The 15,079-nt window shown below is 30.2% G+C and overlaps 2 protein-coding genes and 1 pseudogene across 5 annotated transcripts; 2 read left to right on the plus strand and 1 right to left on the minus strand.

The window, feature by feature from the left end:
• The first annotated feature begins 1,409 nt into the window (after nt 1–1,409).
• LOC149887186 (uncharacterized) lies at nt 1,410–2,675 on the plus strand (annotated as a pseudogene).
• Nucleotides 2,676–4,767: 2,092 nt separating this feature from the next.
• On the plus strand, nt 4,768–8,518 carry LOC145190459 (uncharacterized). Of its 4 annotated transcripts, none has more exons than XM_090091705.1 (5): nt 4,800–4,876; nt 4,959–5,035; nt 6,182–6,695; nt 7,588–7,886; nt 8,352–8,518. In XM_090091705.1, the coding sequence occupies exons 2-5, from the start codon at nt 5,022–5,024 to the stop codon at nt 8,506–8,508; spliced, it is 984 nt and encodes a 327-aa protein (XP_089947831.1). In that variant the 5' UTR covers nt 4,800–4,876; nt 4,959–5,021; the 3' UTR covers nt 8,509–8,518. The 4 variants fall into 4 exon arrangements, with proteins under 4 accessions (XP_089947830.1, XP_089947831.1, XP_089947832.1 ...); XM_090091706.1 differs by having other exon boundaries at nt 4,818–4,876; nt 6,295–6,695; XM_090091704.1 differs by lacking the exon at nt 4,959–5,035 and having other exon boundaries at nt 4,768–4,913.
• A 3,365-nt stretch (nt 8,519–11,883) lies between these two features.
• Nucleotides 11,884–14,771, minus strand: LOC149887187 (uncharacterized). Its single transcript, XM_090090989.1, has 3 exons — nt 14,610–14,771; nt 13,414–14,402; nt 11,884–13,302 (listed from the first exon to the last, which is right to left on the minus strand). The coding sequence occupies exons 2-3, from the start codon at nt 13,862–13,864 to the stop codon at nt 11,966–11,968; spliced, it is 1,788 nt and encodes a 595-aa protein (XP_089947115.1). The 5' UTR covers nt 13,865–14,402; nt 14,610–14,771; the 3' UTR covers nt 11,884–11,965.
• Nucleotides 14,772–15,079: the final 308 nt, after the last annotated feature.

Here is a 15,079-nt window from a genome sequence, read left to right on the forward strand (position 1 = left end):
TAGGGTGTCCCAGAAACAAACTTTTTTTTTTTTTAGGATACCTCTCAAGTTTTTCCCATTCTCTGATGTCGCCTAAGGCTAAAAATTAACGAAAATAAAAAAACCGTTGTCAAAAAGTGATATCTGTAAAATTTAAAAAATACGATTTTTTAAAAATAAATGTCGATTATTTCAATGTTTGATATATTTGTAATGAAATTTTTCTGATGTTATATTTTGTTTTTAATAAACTTAGTGATGATCCCCTAGTTTAACAATATTATTATTATTATTAGTGTGATTAAATGCCAATTTAAGTCGTCTGTGGTCAATTAAAAAGGTAAATTTAATTTCGCGCGATATCGTCATATCACACGTTTTTGAGATATGTACAACATACAAGTTTACTTTTGTTGCCATGCTACATACTGTATTTTGCACATAGCTAAAAATTAAAAAAAGATTCAATGAATAATATAATTGTTCAATGAATGATTGAATGAATAGATAAATTAAAGTATGTTATATATTTTAATACTTAATTGTAATTTCTAAAATGGACCGTCATCGTAAGAAAGACAAGAGTAAAGGAAAAAAGAGGAAGATACAGACTAATCCCAGAAGGCTACTGTTTCTTCTCAAGTATCCTATCAACCAGCTGCCAACGAACCAGCTCCCCATCATTGGAAATGTGCTCAGAGGTTTATCAAATCTTCCAAGGCTTTAAAGTTCAAATCTACAAAAACTGTTGTCGCTTGTCCTCAAAGTTTTCCAGGCAAAGAACGTATCTGCAAGTGTAGATCCTGTAAAGATCCCAACCATAAATGTGTTACTTCTCTTGTAATGGATGTGTGGAACAAGGCTGGTTTTGGAGAACTCCTCATTTCTGGAACTGCTGTCAGGTAAAAAATAAAGTAACTTTTAATTATGTTATTAAACAAAGAAGTAAATCAAAAAACAAACAAATAAATAATTAAATACCAACACAAATAAGTAAAAAATAATCAATATTTATGTAATTAATAAACTTCTTTTATGTATAATCAGGGATAAGATTATGAAGCTCCACATTAAGTATTGCAAACTAATCCATCTGAGAGATCTAAACTGGGATTCGAACATTTGTAGATTCAGTAAGATACAGGAAGAGTTCATTAAGGAGAGCAGCAAACTCCTCGACAAGAGAACTAGTTCTAAGTGAACTTGAGGGTTCTTTTGAATCTGATGCTGGTTCTTCTAAGGCTTCCTTTGAACCTGATGCTGGTTCTTCTTTAATTACTAGGAGACCAGATAAGACAAGATATAATGAAAACCTTGAAGGGAAAGAAGCTTGTCCTGCATTTTGAGGGCAAACAGATCAAAGAGATGGAGGAAAACCTGAACATAACTGTTACTGTTGAAAGGATTGCAATCAGTGTTACATCTCCTGATATGATGATACAAATGACATTCTCCTTGGAGTAGTTCAAGCTGAAAGCTCCAAGGGAATTGTGATCAGGCAGATGTGATCTTAAATCTCCTAGAATATTACGATATTGTTGATCAGATCTTTGCCATATGCTGTGACACCACTGCTTCCAACACTGGAGTATTTGTTGGGGCCATTAACATCCTCACAAACATCCTCAACATTCCTTTACTCTGGTTTCTATGCAGGCGACACATGTTGGATTTACACACCTCTCATTTTATGGAGGCTCTTACTGGTGAGAAAACAAAGGGGCCAAGGAGAGCACTCTACCTAAGACTGCAGAAAACCTGGCCACACATCAAGGAGGAGGTAGACAAGATGGAGGAGATTATTAAGTTTGATTGGAATGAGCTACAGGTCGGATCATCCTTGTACAACATTGCAAGGGAGGCCCTGGAGTTTGGCAAGAGGGCACTGACTATAGAGACATTTAACAGGGAGGACTACAAGAAACTTTGTGAGCTAGTAATCTTCTATTTGGGTGGAGATGTGCCTGGATTTCATTTTTATCAACCTGGAGCCTGCCATGAAGCCAGATACAGTTATAGTATATTATCAATAATTTTTGTGTTTAGGGGAAAGTACATTTTCAAATTTTTCTTACATATTTAATAATAATAACAATTTATTTTAAAGGTTCATGGCAGATGCTCTATACCTGCTGACCCTGAGGATGACTGAGAAGATAGCCCAGGTATTGAATGAGGAAGAGAAGAAGATGGTAAAGACAGCGGCATTCTTTGTTTCTGTATGTTATGGGCCCTGGCTCTTAAATTCCTGTATGGTCAACAAGTCCACTTCAAATGACTTGGCTGCCTTTAAGTCATCGTTTGACATAAGGGACCACTACCCAAAACTTGGACAGGCCCTTCTTTCCAGCATGCAGCGGCATGCTTTGTATTTAACAGAACAGTTAGTTATTCTGTCCATAGCTGACTATGATATTGACAACGAGGTAAAGAAGAAAATGTTGAAAAAGTTGGTCAAGTGTGATGTTCCTGACCATTTTCATATGGGGAAACCGAAGCTACCGGTTATTAGCAGGTCAACAGAACTTACTGAGCTGGTAGGTTCCCAGAGCTGGATCTTGTTCAAGGTATGTGAGATCCCTGTTGAAGAGGTGGAGAAGTGGATCAGCGGAGATGGCAGTCAGACAGTTGATATATTTAAAAGGTTTTTGAAGTCGATTAAATGTGTCAATGACTGCGCTGAAAGGAATATCTAACTAATCCAGGACTTTGTTGAAGGCTACAGGTCAGACAACATGAAACAGAACCTCATGCTGGTTGCCAAAGACAACAGAAAGAAGCTGAACAAGTACCTGACAAAGAAACAACTCAAAAATATTTAATTCTTTAAACTGGAAATATATATTTTCAAGAGAATTTCTAAAACACATGATTTTTTTCCAAAAAATTCAATTTTTTTTGAAAAATGAAAATTTACAGATATCACTTTTACTGGAACAAAAAAATTTTCTGTGGTATTTTTAGCCCATTTAGACCTTAGAGAATGGGAAAAGCTTGAGAGGTAGTTTTTTTTTTTTTTTTTGGGACACCCTAATATATATATATATATATATATATATATATACATATATATATATATATACATATATATATATATATATATATATATATATATATATATATATATATATATATATATATATAAAATATTTATATATATAATATATGTGAGAAACCTCAAAAATTAACTTTGCATATGTGCTTACTTAAATCTTTGTTGTTCAATTTTGTCTAATATTACGCATGCGTTTACAGTTTTCAAAAAGCGTTCTTTAAACGTTTTTCTAAGGTCCCGCAAAGTTATAAATCGAACAATAATTTTATCAAAACTTATATCAAATGTTTTTAAAACGTTTTACAAATATATTCGTTGTTCAACCGACCATTAAACGTTTACTAAACGTTTGCAAAACGTTCCTGTGCCCACTGGGTAGTGACCCGAGGTTCAATCCTACCGTGAAGGAATGGCTCATTCCCAGGGCCGCCGAGAGCCTTCAAGCCGCCCGGGACAAAACCTTTTTTGGCGCCCTTATAGATTTCGCTTTATATATATACTTAGCATAGAAGCAAAAAAGTACATTATGCCTTTATAGCTACTTTAACTTTATTTCATTTTTTGCTAACTAACCACAGCATAAACATTTCCTAATTTAAATAAAATTTTTGAGCTTTTTTCGAGGCAAAATTGTAAATTACTTCATCATATGACAATGATTTCGCGAGATCATTTTCAATAGACAACATCATAAGATTTGAAAGTCGCTCTTGTCCCATGGTGGCTCTGAAATGGTTTTTTATAACCTTAAGTTTACTAAAAGATCTTTCACCCTCTGCAACGGATATTGGCATTGTGTGAAAAATGATTATTTATTATTCGTAAATTGCTTCGAAAATGATATATATATATATATATATATATATATATTTCTACTAACTCACCTTCAAATCAGTATTCTGATTAGTAGCTTTGTAAAACCAACGTAATTCTTGGAGCGTTTGTTTATTTTTTTTACATTCTTTTACCCTTTTGGAAGCCAATGCCCTATTTTGGGCACCGGAAAGTTTTTTACGATTCATTATTGACAGTTACTGTAAATAACCGTACGCATCAATAAAAAAAATAGCATAGTCAACTACGCAAGCTCATTAAAAAATTATAAACTCAATCTCAAAAAGCTAATGTCAATATATTTAATGTCAATATAAAAAGCTAATGTCAATCAATATTTCAATAGTTAAATATAAATCTTAAACATGAATTACCATAAATAAGTTGATCGTAAAGAGTTGAAAAATATTTACTATTACTTTCTAAATTCTGAATAGAATTATTTCTAAACTGTATTCACAGTTTGTTATTGCTAATTATCAACGTTTACGTTTTTTTTACTTTAGTCTGATGAATGCGAAAATCTCAAGGGAAATTTTTAATTTAATAGCGTATAGAGTACGAAATCAATGATGAGTTCGTATTTTAAAATTTTTTCGAGGAATTAAAAAAAATGATATAACGCGAATAATATATACATTTCAATTATGGCATTTTAAGATTAAAAAAACTATTTTTATTTTACTTCGGCATCAGGCGCCCCATCGACATCTGCCGCCCGGGACAAACTGTCCCTTTGGCCCCCCCCCTCTCGGCGGCCCTGCTCATTCCTCCCCAAGCTGTGCAACTTAATTAAAACATTAAATGTGCAATAAGTACGTGGTTTATGCATGTAAAATACTTTGTTCTAAAAACTGCATTGTTTGTTAGTAAATTTTCAACCACAATCTAATGTCTCGAAACAGCCGGTATGCTCATTAAAGAAGTTTCAAAAAATACAAAAAAATTTACTTATGCACAGAAAAGAGTGGATGACAACGTTAACGGAGACACCCGCACCAAGAAGCGGTAAAAAAAATTGGATTGTGTTAACAACAATTTTTATGTAAATACTTGGTGAAAATTTTGAGTCTTTAATTTCCCGTTTTAGCTGAAGGATCAACGATTCACTCCTACCCTTAGCTCACTCCTACACATCCTCCCCTACTTGCAAATGAGCTCCCGCAGGTATTCACTATGACAATTAAGGACAGAAGAAAATCATGAGAAAAAAAAAAATTAAGAATTCTTTATTAGTGTGTAGGATTTTGTTGCTGCGTTTTTTGTGGTTTTCTTTCTTTTGCTTTTTCTTTTTCTTTTCTTTTCTTTTTTTTTTAACCGTGATTTCCTTTCCTAACGACAAACCTGAAAGGTTTGTTCCGGGTGTATTCATTCAAAATTTTCTAACAGTGCATTGCTTCTCAACATTTTGCTGTTTTTTTTGTTTGCTTTACTTGTGCTTCTTTCACGTTGTTTTATAATTGTCTCTTTTTTTTTTTTGACACATTTCTTAATTAGAGGTACCTACAAATTAAATATAATAAAACAGAAATTATTGTCTTTATACAATACTTTCTGCCATATTATATAATTATTTTCTACAATTGCTAATGTAGCAGTTATGAGTACAATTTTAATGTAGCAGTTATGAGTACAATTTTAATGTAGCAGTTATGAGTACAATTTTAATGTAGCAGTTATGAGTACAATTTTAATGTAGCAGTTATGAGTACAATTTTAATGTAGCAGTTATGAGTACAATTTTAATGTAGCAGTTATGAGTAAAATTTTAATGGAGTAGTTATGAGTAAAATTAAAAGATGATCTGCCAAAATTTTAACATCAGGCTTTTCTAATGCAAGAAAAACTACTTTAAGTTTTTTGTAAATACTCCAATTATCACTAACAAAGCTCAGAAAAAGTGTCCATAACCTTATTGCATGTGTGTACTAATAAAAGGAAGCTTCTTATTAAGCAAAAAGTATGAAGTTTCTATTAAAATTATTTGAAGTGTGATAACTTTCACGCTTAAAAATCAGTTTGTTTTAATTTAAAAAAAAAAGGAATTTTTAAAAGGATATTCAAAACAAATGTTTTAATTTTTTTTTTTCTTCTAAATTTTAATGTAATTTTTTAGAATTTATAAAAATTATAATTATACTTTATAATCTAAAAATTAATACACCAACAAAAGGTTAGCATTTTTCCATGGCCCTAGTATATATAATGCATGTAGCATAAGTTATAGATGTTATAAATCTACGATACAATTGTATTATCATTATTGTAATTTTTCTTATTTTAACAAATTTTGTGTTGCTCATTTAATCAAAGGTTACTGGTTACCATGCTACCAACTGAACAATCAAAACCATTAACAGTTCATATTTATGAGGATGGATTCAAAATACGTTACATGACAATATCTGATGTGCCTTTAATTTTAGATTGGTTTCTAATTTATTCAGAAGGCACAACTTCACATGAGTTAGAGATTATACTTAATGTTCTAAAATCTAATAGCCCTGGTTTCTACATTGGTGAATACAAGGGAGAGACTGTTGCATCAGCTATCAGTGTCTCATGGGGAGATGATATCTATCTTGAAGATTACTATTTCACTAAGAAAGAATTTAGAGGTTGTGGGTTCAGTCTTCGCTTAAGAGAACAAATTCAGAAGTTGTACAATGATAAAGCCATCACCATAATTGATTCAGTCCAGGGTAAAGTTTCAGCTGACAATTCTAAAATGTTTGGTTATAAGTATCTTTCTGAGACAGCACATTATCGAGGGAGAGCACTCAGTTTGTACGAAGACCTGCTCAACAATAGCCATAAGATAATAAAGGTAATTGTTATAAAAATTAGATTTAATTGAACAGAAGTTTTTTGTTTTGTTTTTTTTTAAAAAAAGACAACTGTTATTATTACTATTATCTTATTTTTTGATTGAATGTGGTTTGATATGATGAGTATTTTTAAGTAATATTCTTACAAAATAATGTTGAAGTATTTACTGTTAAATCATTAAAAATTTGTATTTTGATGTTTTAATGTGTATAAAGTCTTCTTAAAATTGAAAAAGAAGGGACTAGAGATATCTAGAAGTTTTGATTGCTTGTACAACAATCAAATTTTTCAGTTTTACAAAGAAAAAGTTAACATGTTTTTTTTTAAAAAAAAAAAAGAAAAATGAAAAGTACAAGGCATATTAAAAGCAAAAGCTTATGTTTTTCTTAATAAATTGTGTAAAAACTGACTTGTTCAGCTTAGAATTTTTAAAAGTTAAATACTTTTAAATAGCACAAAATTTTTTTGCTGAATTTGATCAAAGAAACTAGTTTGTGTGTGTGTGTGTGTGTGTGTGTGTGTGTGTGTGTGTGTGTGTGTGTGTGTGTGTGTATGTGTGTGTGTGTGTGTGTGTGTGTGTGTGTGTGTGTGTGTGTGTGTGTGTGTGTGTGTGTGTGTGTATGTAAATTAAAATGTCTTATAACACATGCATCTCTATGTTATATTTATGCAATTGCCAGTTTGTTTTTTTTTTGTCATTTTTTAATAGTGATTTTAGAGCCTTAATGTGTCCACACCATAAAATCAATAGCCTGACTACAAATACCTTCAACTAACTTAGAAAACTATACCTGTGCGCACAAAATTAATATATTGATTTTATTATTTCCTACTTACCTAAGATGATAAACAAAATTGGTGAATGAGAGTGTTATTTTTTGATTTTATAGGTTGCAGAAATCTCTTTTGATAGCATTATTGCATATGACAATAAATGTTTTGTTACCAAGAATAATCCAGTGCGTAGAGAATTTCTAAAGAGATGGTTTCAGATTTCAGGTGGAGCAACATATGTGGCTGTTGATACAAAAGATCAAGTAAAAGGCTATGGATGTAGGATACCATCTCTGCATGCAAAACATCATCATGTCATTGGTCCCCTGTATGCAGATGATCAGTTAACAGCTACAGCATTGATTACCAAACTGTGTGCCGATGTTCCTGGAGAAACAATTGACATTGTAATAAGGTATGCATCATTTCTTCTAAAATCAGTTCTTCTAAAAGCTCTTGGAAAAAAACTTTGACCTCAGTTGTCTTCAATACACTTTAGACAACTTTCTTTTTCCACACAAAGACTTTTTTCCATTATAAATTAGGTGTGTAAAATGATTACAAGTATGGATCTAATTTTTGAGGCGTTAAAACCACGAATCACATTTTTTAAACATCCCAAATCTGAATCACAGTTTTAATAATTTTTGCAAACTAAGTAAAATAATAACAGCAAAATATTATATAAAAGTATTACATAAAGTTTTTTACCTTTTCTTGTATTTTAGCTTATAAGTGGAAATTAAATTTGTGCACAAAAATATTCTTTTTTTTTTTCTTCATTGAACTTGTAAAATAATCTTTCAGTGATTAAATTCATTTTTAACGTTTGAAGTAGTTCTTGTTAAAAATGTAATAATCATTTAATTTTTTTGTTTAGATGCGCTAATCAGAATGCAGTATCTATGTTGGAAACTCTTCAATATACAAAACATGAAAGTTTGGATCACATGTATGCTTGCAAAACACCGTGCGATTTTAATGATTACAAAGATGAAGTTTATGGAATTACTTCTCTCGTTGTTTGTGCATTCTAACATCCTCAAATATGTTGCAGTTTTTATTTTTAGGAAGATTTTTAGGAAAATGAGTCTCAAAAGTTGTAAAAGAAAAAAATCTTAGGAAAAGCTCAGAAAATGAGTCTCCTAAAAAATTAGAAAATGCTGAAAGAAAAATAATAATACTAATAATAGTAATAATGATAATAATAATAATAATAATAATAATAATAATAATAATAATAATAATAATAATAATAATAATAATAATAATAATAATAATAATAATAATAATAATAATAATAATGATAATAATAGTAATAATAATAATAATAATAATAAAAATAATAATAATAATAATAATAATAATAATAAAAATAATAATAATAGTAGTAGTAGTAATAATAATAGTAATAATGATAATAATAATAATAATAATAATAATAATAATAATAATAATAATAATAATAATAATAATAATGATAATAATAATAATAATAATAATAATAATAGTAATAATAATAATAATAATAATAATAATAATAATAATAATAATAATAATAATAATAATAATAATAATAGTAGTAGTAGTAGTAATAATAATAGTAATAATGATAATAATAATAATAATAATAATAATAATAATAATAATAATAATAATAATGATAATAATAATAATAATAATAATAGTAGTAGTAGTAGTAGTAATAATAATAGTAATAATAATGATAATAATAATAATAATAATAAAAATAATAATAAAAATAGTAGTAATAATAGTTATAATAATAATTATTATAATAATAAGTCGCTAGATAGTTTAATAAAAAATCTAAAGCATATTTTATGTTTAGAGTTAAAAATTGTGCACCTAACTGAGATTTAAAACATCTTAAGGATCTTTAAAACATCTTGCATCATTGCTATACAAAACTTCATGCGGTTCGTCCCAGGCTTGATTTTCTGCAGAACTAATTTCTCTGTCTATGAACACTAGTCACTAGTTTTTTTTTTACGCAAAATTACCGCGGTAATTACGCATTTTTACGCTTTTTACGCAGATTTACGCATTTTTACCGATGATGCGGTAACGCCGATGCTTAATATAACATGCCTTGATTTCTTTTTTCATGAAAAAAGAAATCAAGGCATGTTATATTAAGCATCGGCGTGCCTTGATTGCTTTTTTCATGAAAAAAGAAATCAAGGCATGTTATATTAAGCATCGGCGTGCCTTGATTGCTTTTTTCATGAAAAAAGAAATCAAGGCATGGTATATTAAGCATCGGCGTTACCGCATCATCGGTAAAAATGCGTAAATCTGCGTAAAAAGCGTAAAAATGCGTAATTACCGCGGTAATTTTGCGTAAAAAAGCGTAATACGCAATTTTACCGCATTTATCACTTTTAACCGCATTTATCACATTTTACCGTTTTTATCACTTTTTACCGCCTTTTACCACGATTTACCGCATTTTATCACAATTTACCGCTTTTTTTGCTGATTACCGAAAAACTAAAAAAGATATTTTAAATTGCTTTTTGTATATCTATTAGTAAATATTACATTTACAGTTTTAAAGAAACAAGTTATTGATAAAAAAATTAATCATCAGATATATCATCATCTGTCTCTTATAAAATATTTGCAAGCTCAGATGCTCTGTACTTTTTTTTCTCATTCCCCTATTCGACTTCATTACATTAACTAATTTTGCTAGTACTGCTACTACTTTGTCTTTGTTGAAGTGTCATTGCAATAAACAAATAAGAGACTTTGAGTTTTGTCTTCACCTAGAGTTCCTTTATACCCTTTTTGTTGAGCTAGAGTCCTTGACACTTTTGAGTGTCTAACTGTAACTATTGCTGCTCTTTAATTTCAGGACCAGTTTCAGTTTCTGATATTTGGCTAGAAAAAGTCTTTTTAGGTGCACCTCTTTTTTTAGTTTTAGTTTGACTTTGTAATCTTCCCTGTTGGTGAGTCTTCTCAGTTGGTGGTGTGATATGTGGTAACTTATATGGCTCTTCTTCACAAGTTTTTTCCCAACCTTTGAGGTTAGAAGGAACCCTTGTGTACTTTTGACTTACAAAAAACTAACATGCTGGTGTTTTCTGGTTTTGCATTATGCCTAAAACCTGTATCAGTAGAAGTCACAGGTATAACCAAGTAACTTCTAGTCAGACCAGCTAGCGAAGGTGACTCATTTTTATCTTGCTTCCAATATTCAAAAGTATCCACATTCCTTTTGGGTAAGGCTATTGTCTGATACTTTTCACATTCAAACATCAAGGGTGGCTTGAGCTTTGATTGGGTTTACTGTAAAGTCCCAGGGCGCTCGCTGAAATCTGCCTCCTTTCTCTCAAAAACTCAAGGTCTACTGGATCAATAGATTTGTCAAAGTCTGATGTTTTTAGCGAAGTATAACCATCAACCAATGACTCATAGAACTGGATTGTGGTTGAGTAATTGTCAACCAATTCCTTGATGGCAGTTTCCCTCCCTTTTTCACTGTTTGCTATATTTTTAAGTGTATATCATCTATAATATGGGTGCAGAAGTGAACCCACATTAAAGTATTTGACTCTAATGCCATTATTTGATAGATTTTTCTTAAATTCTTCCATTAAGTTGTGTAGGCACTCTGCAACTTGAGGGTCACGCTCTTCATCCTCATTTACGGTACTTTTGCAAAGCAAGTGGAGAACTTATATGAAGACTACACGGGAAGAAACGGCAGGGTCATATTTTTTCGTTTTGAGATAATTCATTTTTAACCTTTTAAGCCTGTATATCTTTTAAATTTTTAGGAAAAATGTGTGGATTTTTAAAGTATATTGCAAAAATAACCATTTTTGTATGCAATTAAAGTTATACTTTCAATTTAAGTGCAATAATTTTCATTTTAGACATTCTTTTTTAAGTGAAGTTTTTTTTGGACTCTGCCGTTTTTTCCCCGGTATAACGTCTTTTTAAGTTTTTAGATCAAGTGAAAAGTTAATGTTTTAATTATTTTATATTAGCTTGTAAATAAAATCAGGCAGGAGCCTTTTTAATCAACCGACTTCACCACTGGAACCTAGTATCGACCTTAAAACAGTCTTGGGGCCAGTATGAATTAAAAATACCTTTTTGTTGTTGATGACAAAATGCAATTTTTCTTCTTAATTCTAAGGTTTAAAGCTTTGCCCATACAGATGTCACTTTTCTTTCACAAAACTATATGTACAAACAGGTATTTATTGCAGGGAGTCTTTCCTTATAATAAATGAGTTTTAAATTTTTATGGGTAAATGTAACTAAAAAACTAATATTTATGTCTATTCTCAATTTTTATCTTAATATCAATATTTCAATATCTTGTGATTATTAATTTTATAAATTGATTCAGTTTAAATGCAGAGAAAGAAAAAACATTAACTTTTAAAAATCTTTCAAGAAACATTAACAAAAAAAAGAAAAAGAAAGGTCAAACTACAAATGAAAAAAGGCGTCTATTTATTCATCATCTTCAGAGTCAATATTTTCATGAAATGCCTCGACAAGCTCTTGATTGTAAGGCAGAGAATCATAAAACTCTGTATTGGATGTGAACTTTTTTAACACTTGTAGGTCTCTGTACTTTGCCTCGGAGATACAAAGTTTTGCATTATATAGTATTGGGATCTCACCTTTTATAGCAATCTTCCTATTATTTTTTAAATTTGTTTTTAATAATAACCCATTCCACGAATCACGATGAAATATAATGCCAGTTGAGTCTCCTCTAAAACAAATTTCACAAAGAGGACGTGTTGGAATTGGACATTTGTTCTTATAAAATGGTCTTAAAAAATCAGTTATATTTTTTACCATATCTTGCATCAATTCTACAACTTGAAATGGAGTGGGTCTTTTACGAGCATTTCTGAATGTGTTAATCCAATCTAATGGAATACATGCAGGTGTTTTGCAATTAATTAACCCCATATCTTTATCACACTCCATATAAGAATGTCCGCGTTCTGGAAACATAACTTTAATGAAGTCAAACCTTTTTTTTTCATGAATAAGGAAATCCATAAAACGAATTAATGTATAGTTTTTGTTTTGGCCGGCACATGAATCACAAAACAGCTCTACAGATCGAATTTCTTTGTCTAAATGTTTCATAAAAAAATCATATAACATTGACGTTACCTCATCAGCCCCTTTTCTAGCAATAGTTTCATCATAACAATACAAAAAAACTTCATTACTTGAAAGCACGTGAATATTAAATGAATAAAATGCCAGTTTTCTTCTGTAGTAAAAGTCATTGGTTGATAGATTTGGTAAATTGAGATTTTTTTGGAAATCAAAAGCAATTGACTCAAATCTTTGTTCCCTTTGTGCTTTAAACCGTGCATTTCGTTTTCTAACATAAAATGTTTTGGCATCTTTGTGGTGTTGTTCTTTCTGTAATTCTATCTCATCTAATTGTTGTTTAAGCTTTTTGCACTCTGAATTAAGAGATAGTTCAAATTTTATTGATTCGATTTTAATTTTAAACTCATCACATTTAGAACAAGTGTCAGTTCTAGGGTACCCAAAAGAAATGTTAAAATTAGTGTTAAATATTTTGCGATAAGATTCATATGACAATTTTTCATTTCCATACTTGATTTTAAACAGGTTAAACATCTTGGTAATATTCAGTTCTTCAGGAAGATATAGTCGCCTAGTTTTATTTTGAGAATAGTGAGACTCTCGACCTCTGAAAGAAGAAATGTGATCACATATCTTATTTTTAAGTTCAGGAGTAAAATTATTATAATGATTTTTGTGTTTTCCTCTTTGATCGTGGGGTGAGTGACCTATATAATGAAAAAACGTAATTTTTATATAAGATTAATGTTATTGAAAACTTGCATTAAGAAAAAAGATTTTATAACTATTAATGTATTCAATAAAAAATTATAATTTGCCTGTGGTTAAAAGACTTCTTTTTATTGTCTCCAATCTTCCCTTCTTTATCCCAAAGATTGAAGTAAATGCAGAAAAGCAAACATGAACAAACGAATTCTCACTTGTTATTACCTCTTGATTTGTAATAAAAAGTTTATATTTGTAACTGCTATTATAACCTTTTGAATCGATATTTCGTGGTCTTCTTCTTGAAACATTATTTAAAGTTATTAAACTAGCAAGATACGAATCTTGAGCATCCTTGCTGGCTAGAGAGTTAAAATAACTTAATAAAGAAATTCTATCTTCTCTTTTAACAATTTCGAAGCATTTCAACCTTTTACAATTACATTCAGGTCCTGTTTTATGTGATGCTAGTCTTTGTTTTTTTTTACTTTCACGCAATCTTTCCTTACTTTTTCGTTTTTTGGATTTCTTTAGCATTTCTAATGGTTTTTCATTTGCCGCCATTTTTACTAAACTTACATCAACCAAGTCATCTGTTACTATTTTGAAAAACAAGGACTTAAAGCTATCAATATCAGTCTTGATAATTCAAAAAATAAGGAAGGTAAACTTGGTTGATGTCTTTTAGAAAGTTCCGAACATTATTCACATTCTTAAAAATTTGTTTTTCGGGGAGGTAATTTTTTGTATAATGAAGAAAAGAGATTTCATTCCGTCAAACTTTAAATATGCATCAAATTGTTTATTTGATTTGAATTCAAATACAAACTATGCTTTGGTGGTTAATAAAGCTAGAATGTGTAAAATGTCAAAATTTTCAAAATGTGACCCTGCCGTTTCTTCCCGTGGAGTCTTCATATGTCTTTTTGAACTTCATGCATGGTCACCTGTTTTTCAGAAGACCGGGAATAAGAGCATTGCTTACATTCTATCAGAAATGTTAAAATGTTGCAAATATCCTATTATGGTACTAGACTTATCAGCGTCTTTATTTTCATTATCAGCTTATTACATCTCGTAAAAAGATAGTGGATGGCAGAATCTGAAATAAAATAGCCGAGTTATAAATGTTAAAATGGATGCAAATTACAATGTTTCAATAGTAGATAGTTCATAAAAAATAAATATATGAACCACAAGACACATTGATGTGTTTTGAGTAATTAAAATTTTCGTACATTTTACCGCATTTACGCAAAATTACTGAGATTTAAAATATACTAAACTACAGTAAGAGTAAAACACTTACTTTAAGTGAACTTTAACTCCACTGGTGCTACCTTAAGACAGCTTAATCATTTTTTTGCACTTATTGCACTCAGCAAATCCTGATTTCTTGCCAGAGCCAGAGATGTTATCCTCTTCTCTGTCATGCTTGGTAAAATAATTCCAAAGAGACAGTTTCTTGAAGATGGTTTGATTTGGCAGTGGTTTTGGTGTACTAATCAGATCACTGAAGCGAGAACTTTGAGACTGGTATTTTTTTTTGACTTTAATCAAGCTTATATAGGAGACTAATTTTATTTTAGAAGGTAATTAATTATTTAACAACTATCTGGCTTGATAAAAACAAAGTAATTTTTTACCATAATAATTACCGCTTATACAAACTTTTATCACAATTTACCGAAATTACCGATTTTTACCGCTTTTACGCAGTTTTACCGTATTTACGCAATTTTACCGTTTTTACGCATTTTTACGCAATTTTACCGATTT

Source organism: Hydra viridissima, unplaced genomic scaffold (assembly GCF_058129835.1).
Source record: "Hydra viridissima isolate aposymbiotic clone 2 unplaced genomic scaffold, HvirCarnegie_v1 scaffold_6, whole genome shotgun sequence".
Lineage (NCBI taxonomy): Eukaryota > Metazoa > Cnidaria > Hydrozoa > Anthoathecata > Hydridae > Hydra > Hydra viridissima.

Excerpts from the sequence above, each read along its gene's own strand:
- LOC149887187 (XM_090090989.1), bottom strand. The coding sequence starts at position 13,864 with ATGGCGGCAAATGAAAAACCATTAGAAATGCTAAAGAAATCCAAAAAA. Across the intron at positions 13,303-13,413 it reads AAGAAGTCTTTTAACCACAG|GTCACTCACCCCACGATCAA; the intron begins GCAAATTATAAT and ends TTCATTATATAG.
- LOC145190459 (XM_090091704.1), top strand. The coding sequence starts at position 4,822 with ATGCACAGAAAAGAGTGGATGACAACGTTAACGGAGACACCCGCACCA. Across the intron at positions 4,914-6,181 it reads GTGTTAACAACAATTTTTAT|GTTACTGGTTACCATGCTAC; the intron begins GTAAATACTTGG and ends ATTTAATCAAAG. Across the intron at positions 6,696-7,587 it reads ATAGCCATAAGATAATAAAG|GTTGCAGAAATCTCTTTTGA; the intron begins GTAATTGTTATA and ends TTGATTTTATAG.